Consider the following 14,016-nt stretch of genomic DNA (forward strand, 5'->3'; position numbering starts at 1 on the left):
CGATGCGGGGCTCGATGTGGGGCTCGATGCGGGGCTCGATGCGGGGCTCGATCCCAGGACCCTGGGATCATGACCTGAGCCGAAGGCAGATGCTTAACAGCTGAGCCACCCAGGCGCCCCTAAATAAAGTCTTTAAAGAAAGCACTTTGGTACTAGTGCATGAAAAGCCAAACAAACCAATTAGAACAAAATACAGAAATAGACCCAAATATGTGCAGAAATAAGATTTAAGTGGCATCTGGCAACTGCAGTAATACTCAGAGGGAGCTGGATGGACAAGCTCACTACTTTCCCCCCTCTTTTAATCCTGTGAGTCTTCTGCATTGAGTTTGAATCTTGTCCAGATACAGAAAGCCATGCTCTGAGGCTCCTCCCCAGCTCTGGGTAAACCAGGAGAACTGTGTCCATAGGGCTTGGACCCCCCAGTGTGTGTACCCTGGAGGCATGGGGCTGCCCTAGCACAAGCTGTTGCATTGGAATTCTGGCCCTGATAGAAGGCTAGCTGCAAGAGGTCGGGGTGGGGGGTCCCAAACCACAAGGATGGCTTGGGGGGCTCAGGAAGAAGGACGGAGCACATAGGAAAATTATCAGGAGAGCTGCAAACTCTCCTTACCAAGTGGGCAGCCTTGAGCAAGTTGACAGATGCCTCAGGCCACAGGGTACCCAACTCTAAAATGAGTGAAAGAAGGATGTTGTACATGTAAGCAATTTTTCCAGAGTATGTTTTCAATAAATGTTTCAATTATATGTTTAAAAATAAATACTAAAAGGGTTGGGACAATAGGTAGTGAAAAACAAAACAAAACGAAAACCTAGGGGCGCCTGGGTGGCTCAGTCAGTTAAGCATCCAACTCTTGATCTCAGCTCAGGTCTTAATCTCAGGGTCATGAGTTCAAGCCTCACGTTGGGCTCCATGCTGGGCATGGAGCCTACTTAAAAACAAACAAACAAACAAAAATATTGCCTAAACACTTAAGCAAAACATTTAGTTGTATTTGACCGGAAGGCTGTTTGAGCCCAGCCTTGCTTTCAAACGTAACCACGTGTTTTCTTTTCGGGGTTTTCTATATTGATGTGTCTGGTTGTTTTGGTTTTTTTGTTTGTTTGTTTTTTGTCTGTTATGTCTTCATCAAAATAAGAAAGTAAACCTGTAATTCCTAACTAAAAAAAGAAAAGATTGACACATTCAACTACAGAAAAATAGGAAAGTTTTATATGACATATAGTGCTGACATAACAGTGATGACACCATAAACCCAAAAGACAGCAAGTTGGGAAAAAATATGCATAATCACATCACAAGTGAAAGGTTAGTATGAAAAATACTAACTTGTTAGAAAGATAGGCAAGGACGGGCACCTTGGCGGCTCTGTCGGTTGAGCGTTTGACTCTTGGTTTGGGCTCAGGTCATAATCTGGGGTCGTGGGATCAAGCCCTGTATCGGGCTCTGTACTTGGTTCGAGTCTGCTTGGAATTCTCCCTCTCTCCCTCTCCATCTGCCCCTCCCCCTGCTGACACACACACTCTCTCTCCAAAATAAATAAATCTCAAAAAAATTTTTAGAAATATAGGCAAAGAAAAGGAGCAGACAATTCACAGGAAAGAAATATAAATGGGTCTTTTAGGATAATAAACCAATAATAGAAACAGAGGAATTTTATGTAATTCTCCCCACTCTGTTCTTACTCCCCTACACATGCTCAATACTATTAGGTAGACAGGACTCAGAAGCTAAAATAGAGATTGAAAGACATGTGTCAGTCATGGCTCTCCAGAGAAACAGAACCAGTAGTATATATATATATACACACATACATATACATATATATATGGATATGTGTGTGTGTGTGTGTGTGTGTGTATACACACATAAATACATATATATGAGGAGATTTATTAGAGGACTTGGCTGACATGGTTATGGAAGCCAAGATATCCCAGATCTGCCATCTGCAAGCTGGAGAACCAGGAAAGTTGGTGGTATGATTCAGTCCAAGCCTGAAGGCCTTGGAGTGAGAATTAGGGGGCTGCTGGTGTATGCCCTGGTGTCTGAAGGCCCTAGAACCAGGAGCTCTGATGTCTGAGGGTAGGAAAGGTGGATGACCCAGCTCAAGAAGAGAGAAAGAGAATTTGCCCTTCCTTTGCATTTTTGGCCCATTTGAATCCTCAAGGGATTGGGTGATGCCCACCCACATTGGTGAGGACAGATCTCTTTACTCAGTCACTGAAAGAGAACTATTTTTTTCTATTGTATTTTTATTCCAATGCTAATGCTAATCTCTTCCAGAAACACTCTCACAAACACACCCAGAAATATTTTACCACCTACCTGGGCATCCCTTAGTCCAGTCAAGTTGATACGTAAAATAAACCATCCCAGCATCTATTGGAATTGTCAACATGGAGGTAATGGGTGAGCCTGATAAATGCAGTTTTGGGGAATGGGTGCTGGACTGGAATGACCTAACGAGAGACAAGGAGAGGAAGAAATGGGGCAATGACCCTGGACAATGCCATTAGAAATGTGGCTGTGAAGGAGAGGAGAGACCGGGGATCCAAAAAGGCATAGATGATGAAAATTAATATTCTTTTCTGCTCAGTGGTAAAAACTGGAATACCGTCTGTGTCAATATTTAAACGTTGGTTCAAATCTTGAGAAAATAAACATTTGACCTTTGTCATCTGGAGGATTGCATATAATGTTGATTAGAAAAATCATCCTGAAAAGCAGTCTGTTTTATTTTATTTTATTTTATTTATTTATTTTTTTAGAGAGGGAAAGAGGAGGGGCAGAGGGAGAGAGAGAATATTAAGTGGGCTCAGCGCAGAGCCTGGATGCAGGGCTCAATCTCAGACCCTGAGATCATGACCTGAGCTGAAATCAAGAGTCAGACACTTCACTGACTAAGCCAAACAGGCACCCCAAAAAGCAATCTATTTTAAAATTTGAGGAGATGAAGTGTTAAAATTTCCAAATGTTTCCCCTTTGACATCATCTAGAGGCAATTAGAAAAACATTTACTTCTTAAAGTAACTGTATGTTCCCCAGTTTACAAAGGAGTGGGAAAGGGCATTTAACTTGAAGTCCTTTCCTGAAATATGTTTTTATAAATTTCTGTATATCTAGGTTCTAATTGACTTGGTCATTATAGTTATACAAACATAAGTTTTACCTTAGATTTCCCCCTGGCCAGGGAATCCTTCCAAAACTGAATGGGTTTTGGAGTCAGAAAAATCACTAAAAGAGAACTATTTTTTTCTATTGTATTTTTATTCCAAATAAACTCCATGTCCTTCTGAATGGTATATTACTTTCTTCATCCTTTGTCATATCCTTGTAAGAGTTGAGGAACCTGATAAGCAAAAATGCCCCTTCCCTTACTCTTTCCAAGATGACTCAGGGAAAAAAAGGCAAATCAGAGCTCCCTGGTTCTTCAGTGAAATTACCTTCAACTCCCCAAAAAACTAGATCAAGGCATATACACTGTGATGGAGATTTTCAAGCCTTTTTTGTCCTGTTTGTATTAAGAATAATGCCTTATCTTTGTACCAGTGATTTTACATAATATCATTTCATTCCAATCAAATATAGCACTCTCAAAAAGCAAACAAAAATGGGCAAAGGGCTTGAACAGATCTGTAAATGCCCAAGAAACATGAAAAGATGCCCAACATCGTTAATCATCAGATAAATGCAAATCAAACTGACATAAGATACCATCTCACCCATTAGGATGGCTAGACTGAAAAACAAAACAGAGGGGCGCCTGGGTGGCTCAGTCGTTAAGTGTCTGCCTTCGGCTCAGGTCATGATCCCAGGGTCCTGGGATCGAGCCCCGCGTCAGGCTCCCTGCTAGATGGAGAGTCTGCTTCTCTCTCTCCCTCTGCCTGCCTCTCTGCCTACTTGTGCTCTCTCTCTATCTCTCTGTCAAATAAATGAAATCTTTGGAAAAAAAAAATTAAAAAAACAAAACAAACAGAAAATAAGTGTTGGCAAGGAGGTGGAGATATCGGAACCCTTGGGCACTGCTGGTGGGAATGCAAGATGGTGCGGCCACTGTAGAAAACAGCATGGGGGTAGCTCACAAAGTTGGAAATAGAATTACCAGGATGCCTGGGTGGCTCCGTCAGTTTAGCGTCTGCCTTCGGCTCAGGTCATGATCTCAGGGTCCTGGGATCGAGTCCCACATCGGGCTCCTTGCTCCACGGGGAGCCTGCTTCTCCCTCTGCTTGCCGCCCCCCCTGCTTGTGCTCGCTCGCTCTCTCTCATAAATAAATAAATAAATAAAATCTTTAAAAAAAATAGAATTACGGGCACCTGGGTGGCTCAGTTGGTTAAGCGACTGCCTTCGGCTCAGGTCATGATCCTGGAGTCCAGGGATCGAGTCCCACATCAGGCTCCCTGCTGAGCAGGGAGTCTGCTTCTCCCTCTGACCCTCCCCCCTCTCATGTGCTCTCTCTCATTCTCTCTCTCAAATAAATAAATAAAATCTTTAATAAAAAAAAAAAAATAGAATTACTATCTGATCTAGTAATTCCATTTCTTTGGTATATATCCCAAAGAATTGAAAGCACGTCTCAAAAGAGATATTTGTAACCCATGTTCACAGGAGCATTATGAACAGTAGTCAAAAGGTGAAAGTAAGTAACCCAGGTGTCCATCAACAGATAAATGAATAAACAAAATGTGGTATGTACAAACAGTGGATATTGTTCAGCCTTAAAAGGGAAGGAAATCAGACACATGCTACAACATGAATGAACCTTGAGGACATGCTAACTGAAATAAGCTAGTCACAAAAAGGTAAATACTGTATGATTCCATTTATATATGAGGTACCTGGAGTAGTCATATTCATAGAGACAGAAAATAGAATGGTAGTTGCCAGGGGCTTGGGGGAGGGGGAATGGGGAGTTGTTTAATGATTACAAAGTTTAAGTTTTGCAAGATAAAAAAAAATTCTGGAGATCTTTTCCTTAACATTGTGAATGTACTTAACATTATTGAACTGTACGCTTAAAAAATGGTTAAGATGACAAGTTTTTAAGTGGTAAAATACGTGTATTTTACCACATTTAAAAAGATTTTTTTTTTAAGTTTTATTTAACTAATGTCTACACCTAATGTGGGGCTCAGACTCAGAACCCGAGATCAAGAGTCGCATGCTCCTCTGACTGAGACGGCCAGGTGCCTCTAAAAAAAATTTTTTTAATGCACGTTTCATTTGGCACCTCCAGCGTTTTCATGAATTTGCTTGTCATCCTTATGCAGGGGCCATGCTAATCTTCTCTGTCTTCCGTTCCAATTTTAGTGTATGTGCTGCTGAAGTGAGCACGGAACCTCCCGCATCTTCAGCTTTCTGTGCCTGGTCCGTTTGGGCATCTCCATTTTCTGCAGGGTTATTCCCAGCCTCGCCAGGATTGGCTTTCCCTTTTTTCTCTTTGGGTCCCTTCTTTCCCTTCTTTGAAGGAGCCTTTCCAGGTGTAGGTTCTGGCTTTGGAAGAGCAGGTTTAGAGTTGGAGGCATCAGGATGAACTCATGTTTAGCTTAATATAGACACAGATGGCTGTACATGGAAATATTTATAGATATATGTATATACACAGGTTGGTATACACACATATATTTCCTTGCTCTGTCAGCTGAGAGGACCTAGAAGCAACAGCAACTCAGTAGCAGTGAGCACACCTAGCACCCAGATCTTGGCTTCTAATACCATTCTCCAATAAAAGGAACCAAGGCTCCTTGGAGAAATGGCTGATTCTAGGGCTGGGGCAGGGAGTACACAAAAATAAAATTAAAAGGCAACCTATGGAATGGGAGAAATATTTACCAATCATATATCCAATAAGGGATTAAAATATATAAAGAACTCATACAACTCAATAGCAAAAAACCAATCTGATTAAAAAATGGGCAGTGGATCTGAACAGACATGATTCCAAAGAAGACATACAGATGGCCAACAGGTACAACATCACTAGTCGTCAGGGAAATGTAAAACCATAATGAGATTAGTAGAATGGATTTTATCCATTTTTAGATGGATATTATCAAAAAGACAAGAGATAAGTGTTAGCGAGGATGTGGAGAAAAGGGCACCCTTGTACACTGTTGGTGGGAATGAAAACAATATGGAGATTCCTCAAAAAATAAAAAATAGAACTATCATATGATCCAGCTATTCCATTTCTGGTGTATCCAAAGAAGATAAAAACACAATCTTAAAGAGATATCTGCAATCCCATGTTCACTGCAGCATTATTCACAATAGCCAAGATATGGAAACCACCTAAGTGCCCATCAATTGTTGAATGGATAAAGAAGATGTGATATGTATACACAATGAAATATTCGTTCAGCCATGAGAAAGAAGGAAATCCTGCTACTTGTGACAACATGGATGAATTGGAGACATTATGCTGAGTGAAATAAACCAGAAAAAGATAAATACTGTATGATATCACTCATATATAGAATCCAAAAGAGCCAAACTCCTAGAAACAGAGTAGAGTGGTGGTTACCAGGGGCAGAGGGGTGGGGAAATAGGGAGATACTGGTCAAAGGGTACAAACTTCCAGTTATAAGATAAATACGTTCTGGGGATCTAAGGTAGAGCATGGTGATTATAGTTAATAACACTGTATTTTATACTTGAAAGTTGCTAAGAGAGTAGATCTTAAATGTTCTCACCACAAAAAAGAAATGGTGATCATGTGAGGTGACGTGATGGAGGTGGGAGCTGACGCAGCGATGGTAATCGTTTTATAGTGCATAAGTGTATCTCATCAACATACTGTACACCTGAAACTTAACAGTGTTATCTGTCCATGTTCTCTCAACCAAACTGGGAAAAGAAAAAGATTGAAAGAGAGAGAGAGAATAAGAGGGAGAGGAAGGGAGAAATACGTGATGGTATTTATGTATTTATGCTAAATGATTACTATTTATAGGGATGTATAAAAGAACGTTTTTTGAAAATGGGCTCTGGAATCAGACTGCCTGGGTTTGAATCCCAGTTCCTCCACTTAACTCATTCTGTAACTTCGGATAACTTATGTAATCTTAATATGCCTAAAATGGATAATGATAGTGTCTACCTCATTATGGTGTCTCTGGTGGCTAGTACAGATCCTGGCATATAGGATGTGTCTGATGAAGTTTGTTCAATAACTGACAGAGTGGATGAACTAATGACTTTTATGAAGATTGAATAAGATTATATAATTTTAGTTTGCTGGCACAATCCAAACATTGATTAAAAGTTGAATATTATCATCAACATCCTCTTCAGCCTTAGGATCCCTTCCTTTGCACAGGCTGTTCCGTCTGTCTGGAACACCTTTCCATCTCTTCTGTGCCTTGTTGCTCAAGACCCAGGTCAAGCAAACTCCCCCTAGTCAGCCTTTTCCAGGTGGCCCCTTCTCATATTGTCCCTCGACTTCTTTTCTACCATTAAAGCACCTCTGAGGTTGGTTTACACTGATTTTTGTTTTTTTCATGATGGCTTTATTGAGATGTAATTCACGTATAATAAAATTCACCCATTTGCAGTGTACAATTCAGTGATGTTCAGTATGTGCATAGAGTTGGGCAGTCATCACCCCAATTTTAGAATGTTTTCACCATCCCCCGAAGAAACCCCATACCCATTAGCCCCACTCCCCCTCACTCCAGCCTCTGGCAAGCACTAGTGTACTTTCTGTCCCGATGGATTTTTCTATTCTAGACTTTCATGTAATGGACTCATACAAAATATGGCCTTTGTGTCTGGCTTCTCTCACTCAGCACCATGTTTTCTAGGTTCATCCAAGTTGTAGCATGTGCTCGTAGTTCATTCCTTTTCATGGTTGAATAATACCTACTTCGTGGTTATACCACATTTTACTTACCCACTCATCAGTTGATGGACGTTTGGGGTATTTACACTTTTTGGCTATTATGAATAATGCTGCTATGAACATATGTACAAATTTTGTATGGACACATCTCTCTTGGTATATGCCTAGGGGTGGAATCGCTAGGTGATCTGGTAACACTATGTTGAACTTCTTGAGAAACTGCCTGTTTTCCAAGGTGGCTGCGCCATTTTGCATTCCCACCAGCAGTGTATGAGGAGGTCCAATTTCTCCATGTCTACAATCATTTTTTTAGTGTACCACCGTACCAGGGAACTTCTTGACGGCAAAGAGTGTGAAATTGTGGTTTTCTGTCACCCCAGCTCTCAGCCCAGTGCCAGTCACAGAGAGAAACTTTGTCCCCACCTCTTCCCTGCTCCACAGGACTATAGCAGAGTCATAAAGACAGGATATCTGCCATGTTAAAATAGATGCTCGAGGTAGGAGTGGACTACTTTATTACACAAAATGCGGACACTGAGAAGTAAAAAGATCTGCCTGATGTCACGCAGGGCCAGAGCCAGAACTCAGGACTCAGGACTGGCGGCACGGAGCTCTTTCCTACAGTGCTCCACGAACTGCCTCTAAATTTACTCCAAGACCAGAGGAGAATCAACTTTGGCTCCAGGGATCTGGTGCCAAAGCCCTAGGACGGAAGCCACAGATAGCAAATTGCCCTGCAGTAGCATGTTTCTCTTCAAAATGCCTGGAAAGCCCACATTCAAAAACCACAGCATGTCTGTGTCTTTGAACCTATGAGTAACCTTGTGATTATTCACCCTCCAGTACAATTGAAGCCGCATGTCCCTGTGCAGAGTCTGCGCTGTGGCTTTAGGGCCCCTGGGCACAGGCTGCGTCCCCGGGGGCTGCCGGAGCCTCCGTGTGGAAGGCCATGCATCACTCCACGATGGTGCCCTCTCAGACCCTCTGTGGAAGCGGGCAGGCACCAGCTGCTGGCTATCAACTGGAGTTGTACAACGACGCCGTTATGTTTCTGTTTGCAAAGGCATTCCGAGAAGCATCAGGGTGTTACTGAACTCCCACTATGGACTCAGTGCTGTGCTGGGTGACAAGGCATAAACGTGGCCTCTGCCTATGAGGAGCTGGCAGGCTGTTTAGGGATCCCAGCTCCGTGCTCGCCATGTATTTTAACAAGCTAGGAGGAGAGACAGGGATGCTAGGGAGGTAGACTTGAAGCAGGAATGCGGGACAGCAATGCCATCCGCCTCCGCAGGGAGGGAGCAGGGGGGCAGGCCAGGGCAGGATGGCCCCAGGTGCACGGGGGCAGCAGTGAGGAGCCGCACGCCCCGCTGGAACATCCACACTACTGCTCTAAGGTGGAGGTGCGGGTGTCAGCTGGAAGAGGCCTTCCGGGGCACTCAGGTCAAGCCCCTTATTTCCCAAGAATGGAAGTTGTGCATGGAAGGTGACCCAGCCCGTGAGTCTCTTGAGACCCCCTGACAAAGTGCAACCAGTATTATGTGGCTTGCCAGGTGAAAGAGGAGACCAGCTTGGCACTGGGGAGAGCCATGGGGCTGGGATGGTGTCACATTCCCAGCCCTTCGCAAAGGGCTGGGCCCAAGGCGCTTTGAGGCCTCAGGCAGGTCACGTGGCCTCCCTAGTTCCATGTTGCGAGTGAATTAAATGTGATGAAGTACATAAAGCATATAGAACAGGGCCTGATAACTTATTTCCTAAGTACTCACAAATGGGAGCTATTTAAAAAAAATTTTTTTTAAGTAATCTCTGCACCCAATGTGGGGCTCAAACTCACAACCCTGAGATCAAGACACATGCTCTATTGATTGAGCCAGCCAGGTGCCCCCAAAATGGGAGCAATTTTTGTTGCTACTGTTGCTGTGGTAATTGTTTGCTGATTATCGCACGCTGATTATATTACAACTTGCTGGGAACTCTTTCGCTAATTTGGGAGATTTATGACTAGAGCAATGGTTTCAAACATCGAGGTATATTAGAATTACCTGAGGGGAACTGGTTCAAAATTAGATTTCAGGGCCTAGCCCCTCCCAGTTCTAATTCAGTAGGATATATGTATATATGTGTATATATATAATAAAATAAATATAAATAAAATGTCTGTATCTATCATGTTATCTATATATGTTATCTATCATATATAATATGTATATTACATATATTGTATGTATTTACTTATTTTTTATAATTATCTCAGGTGATTCAGTGCTGGTGGCTCAAGGACCACAGGGAGAGAGGCTGCCTTGCGGACCCTGCTTCTTCCACGCTTATCTCTACGTTCCCACCCCCTGAGATAATCCTTGTTAACTGTGGTTGGTTTCGTTTGTTTCCAGAAATTGTCTATGCCCTTACAAGCATATCCACTAATACATCTCTTTTCCCCCATGCTCACTTTGTGAAAAACACAAATAGGATCACAGGATAGAGCAGGGATTGGCAAATGTTTTCAGTAACATGTTGAACAGTAAATATTTTCGGCTTTGCTGGCCATATGGTCTCTGTCCCAACTACCAAACTGTCCATTGTAGCTTGAAGGCAGCCACAACAATTCGCAAATGAATGGGCGTGGCTGTGTTCCAGGGCCGCTTTGGTTGCCAGATGGGCAGCAGGCGGGATTTGGCCCGCCAGCCACAGTTGGCTGCTACAGAGTACAACTATCACTCGGCTATTCTGAGTATCTTTTCCCTATCAGCCCATGCAGTGACTTTATTCTTTAACTGCTACATGGTACTGAGAACATATTTAGCCACTTCTCAACTGGACAATTAGATATTTTTCCAGGTTTTGCTGCACTAAACAAAGCTTCCATACCCTGTGCGCTTGGTTGACTATTCTTTTGTCAACTGGAATGAATTCTCAGAGCAGAATTGCTGACTCAAAGGGTAAGTGTGAGTTTAAAATTTTGACAGAGACTGCCAGATTGATCTCAGGCTCCTTTTTAAATTCAGATTGCCACATAACCTTGTGATTTTCATTGCTTAATCTTACTTCTGGTGAATATTTTCTGTTAGTTTAAAGGTTTTGTAATAACGAAAGATTCCAAAGACCGACAGAGGGAACAATGAACTATGTGGCAACAGACTCCAGTTGCCAAATTCTTTAATAAATACTTGCCTACCATGGAGCGATTTGCACAGCATTCTTGTCCATGTAGAAGCAAATTTCCTTCTGCCCAGACTCCCAGAAAGCAGTAGGGGCAGCTCTTTCTCAATGTAAAGAACATTCTGTGCAAAAGCACAATTTAAGCCCTTGCAGAGCAAATATGCGGATCAGATAGGATATAACTGCTTTACAGCTATAGCCCACGCACGCCTAGGCTCCGTGACGGTAAAGATGGATTGGATTTCCAATGGGAGTTCTCCATCAGACCCTTTACACAGCTGGGCCAATGTTTCAGATTCTCTTACCTGGAAAAATGCACTGATCACACTCACTGTTGTTGAGATTACAATTATGAACAGTCAGCCTCCATTGAGCCTCTGCTATGACCCTGGCACCGGGGAAGTCCTTCACCTACATTCCTTCCACCCTGTGAGGATGGCTTCATGACCATCTTAGAGATGGAAAAACTAAAACTCAAGTAGGTTAAGTAATTTAACCATGGTGATAGAGTCAGATTTGACTTCCAAGTCCACGGGAAAAAATACAATCATTTACTGCATTGAAACGTAGCAAAAACCTTGATGACTGATCCTAACTATTGGACCAATTCTTAGGAAGTCCTGCACATTGTATAATCTTTCATTACAAAATCTATTTCTCATCCTGACAAATAAATCACCTTCAGAAATCACATACGACTGTGACTGAGGCAACGTTTAAAAATAGACTTACAAAGGGAGTAAGAAATATTCTAAAATCTGAATGCTGACATTTCTGATTCTGGTCCAGACAAGATGGCATAGACCCATTTTTGCCTGCTCTTCATGGCTAAGCACAGCTACAAACCCTGGAAATGGCAAGAGACAACCAAAGGAAAACTCTGAAAGGTGATCAAGGAGGCAAGCTGGTTTGGGACCAGGACCAGAGAGCAGAACAGTGGCAGGGGCATGTGTGTCCTACCACCCATGGGAGAGTCCTTCCCAACCCTTGACCTAGCAATGGAAGGCAGCCCAGATAGGCTCATTCCTCCCCCTTAGAGAATGGGAGTCTGTCTGGTGGCATGACACCAGCTGACAAGGGGGATCATTGGGAGTCCAGCCAGGAATAAGCCACCAGGGAGGTATTCTCCTTCCAGACAGACTCCCTCTTTCCCCCTAGAGTTTCCTGGGTGGGTGGGCGGGCTGAGCCCGAGGGAGAAACCTAGCTATTGCAGGTGGACTAGTCCAGGAAGCCTCTTTCTTTATCCCTGCAGCCTAAAGCAAGACTCTCCTCTCCCACCCAGGGCACTAGCTCAGTAGGGTGGGCTGGGAGGACCAGTTGGGGGACCCACACACCCTCCCCCCACCGAGAGATGCCCACCAGCACCTTGAGGCAGCACCTGCAGGAACCAACAGAAGCCCCAAAGGCACTAGAGAAAACCAAACATACCAGAGTAAGAGTGCAAAGTGCTGAAAATTAAACCACCATTGAAACCACGGTCCACAAAGTAAGCCAAGCCCCATGCACTAGCCCTCAGTGGGGATGCCTGCTAAAATACAGGATTTACATAGGACCATAATAGACAAAATGTCTAGGACACAACTAACCCATCATACTGTGAACGAAGAAAATCACAACTTGAGTGAAAAAAGGTAATGGACGCCAACAGTGATGATCTTGACAAGGATTTTAAAGCAGCCATCTTAAAACTGCAGTTAAGACTGTCAATTAGAAATTCCCTTGAAATAAATTAAAAAATAGAAAACCTCGGCAAAGAAAAGAACCGAATGGAAACTATAGAACTAATAATACAGTAACTTAACAGTTCCATAATAACAACACCTGCTGGGTAGGTTCACTGTGAACGTGGAGATGACAGAGGACAGGCTCCATGAACTCTAGGACAGAACAACACAACTCACCCAGTCTGAAACAGAGAGAAAATAGACTGGAAAAACAAAACAAAGCCTACGGACCCATGGACAACACGGGATGTGTTGTTAGCACTGTTCAGTGTTTTGGGGCACCTGGGTGGCTCAGTCAGTTAAGCGTATGCCTTCAGCTCAGGTCATGATCTCAAGCCCTGCATCGGGCTCCCTGCTCAGCAGGGAGTCTGCCTTTCCCTCTCCCTCTGCCCCTCCCCCCACTTGTACTCTCTTGCTCTCTCAAATAAATAAAAAAAAATTTTTTTTAAAGATTTTACTTATTTGAGAGAGAGAGATAGAACGAGAGAGAGCATGAGCTAGGAATTAGTAAGAATATAGCATCAAGACTACTTTAAACATAAGGGATTTCATTCTTGGGTTCCTAAAAATAAAGTCAGTTTTAGTCTAATAATTATGAAATTGAATTATAAGATCATTGATAGAAAACAAACACCAAACAGCACCCATGCCCACTTGGTAACGTCAGGCTTCAGAGTAAAGTAAAAATATTATAAATGAAGTTTCAGCAAAATAATTTTATTTTCTAACACATGGTAAACATATACATCCAACATGCATTCGTCTTGCACATTTATTCACAAATGATTTCCAAATTACAACAACTGCTTTGATATTGAAACATGTACTAACAGTTATCTTAGTTGAGATATGAAAAATGCTTTTAGATGCAGAACATTCTGGATATACTAGTCGCAGCAGAATTTGCTTTAGTTAGATTAGTTCTATGAATTTAAAGCTTTGAAAAGCTACTACTTTTGCATCTAATACTCCAGATGAATAAGATACAGCAACATCAGCTTGTATTCCACAGAATATTCATTAGTTTTTCTGGTGATGGAACCACTTATCCACTGCATTCAGAGAAAAGAAAACCAAATTAGAATCTCTTATTAAGAATCAAAATTAAAAATAATAAAAAAAGAATCAAGATATACCCAAAATATAACAAAGAATACCATACTTGCTTTAATGTATCCTACCATAGATTACCTTAAAACAAACTTACACCTGAAGTTTCACTACAGCAAAAACAGATAATTTATCACAGTGTTTTCTTCTGGGCTTTCTCACTCTTGATACTAATCAATAAACA

The 14,016-nt window shown here is 42.3% G+C and overlaps 1 protein-coding gene and 1 pseudogene across 1 annotated transcript in view; both read right to left on the reverse strand.

Annotated features, from left to right (window-relative positions):
* Positions 1-5,199: 5,199 nt before the first annotated feature.
* LOC116644426 lies at positions 5,200-5,336 on the reverse strand (annotated as a pseudogene).
* Positions 5,337-13,418: 8,082 nt separating this feature from the next.
* PPA1 (inorganic pyrophosphatase 1) overlaps positions 13,419-14,016 on the reverse strand; it is a 34,775-nt gene continuing 34,177 nt past the window's right edge. The window contains exon 11 of the mRNA XM_032423798.1: positions 13,419-13,774. Within this exon, the coding sequence (XP_032279689.1) occupies positions 13,743-13,774 (32 nt within the window). The 3' untranslated portion in view covers positions 13,419-13,742. The remainder of the gene's footprint in view (positions 13,775-14,016) is intronic.

The sequence above is a fragment of the Phoca vitulina genome, unplaced genomic scaffold, assembly GCF_004348235.1.
Source record: "Phoca vitulina isolate PV1807 unplaced genomic scaffold, GSC_HSeal_1.0 scaffold29, whole genome shotgun sequence".
Taxonomy (NCBI): domain Eukaryota; kingdom Metazoa; phylum Chordata; class Mammalia; order Carnivora; family Phocidae; genus Phoca; species Phoca vitulina.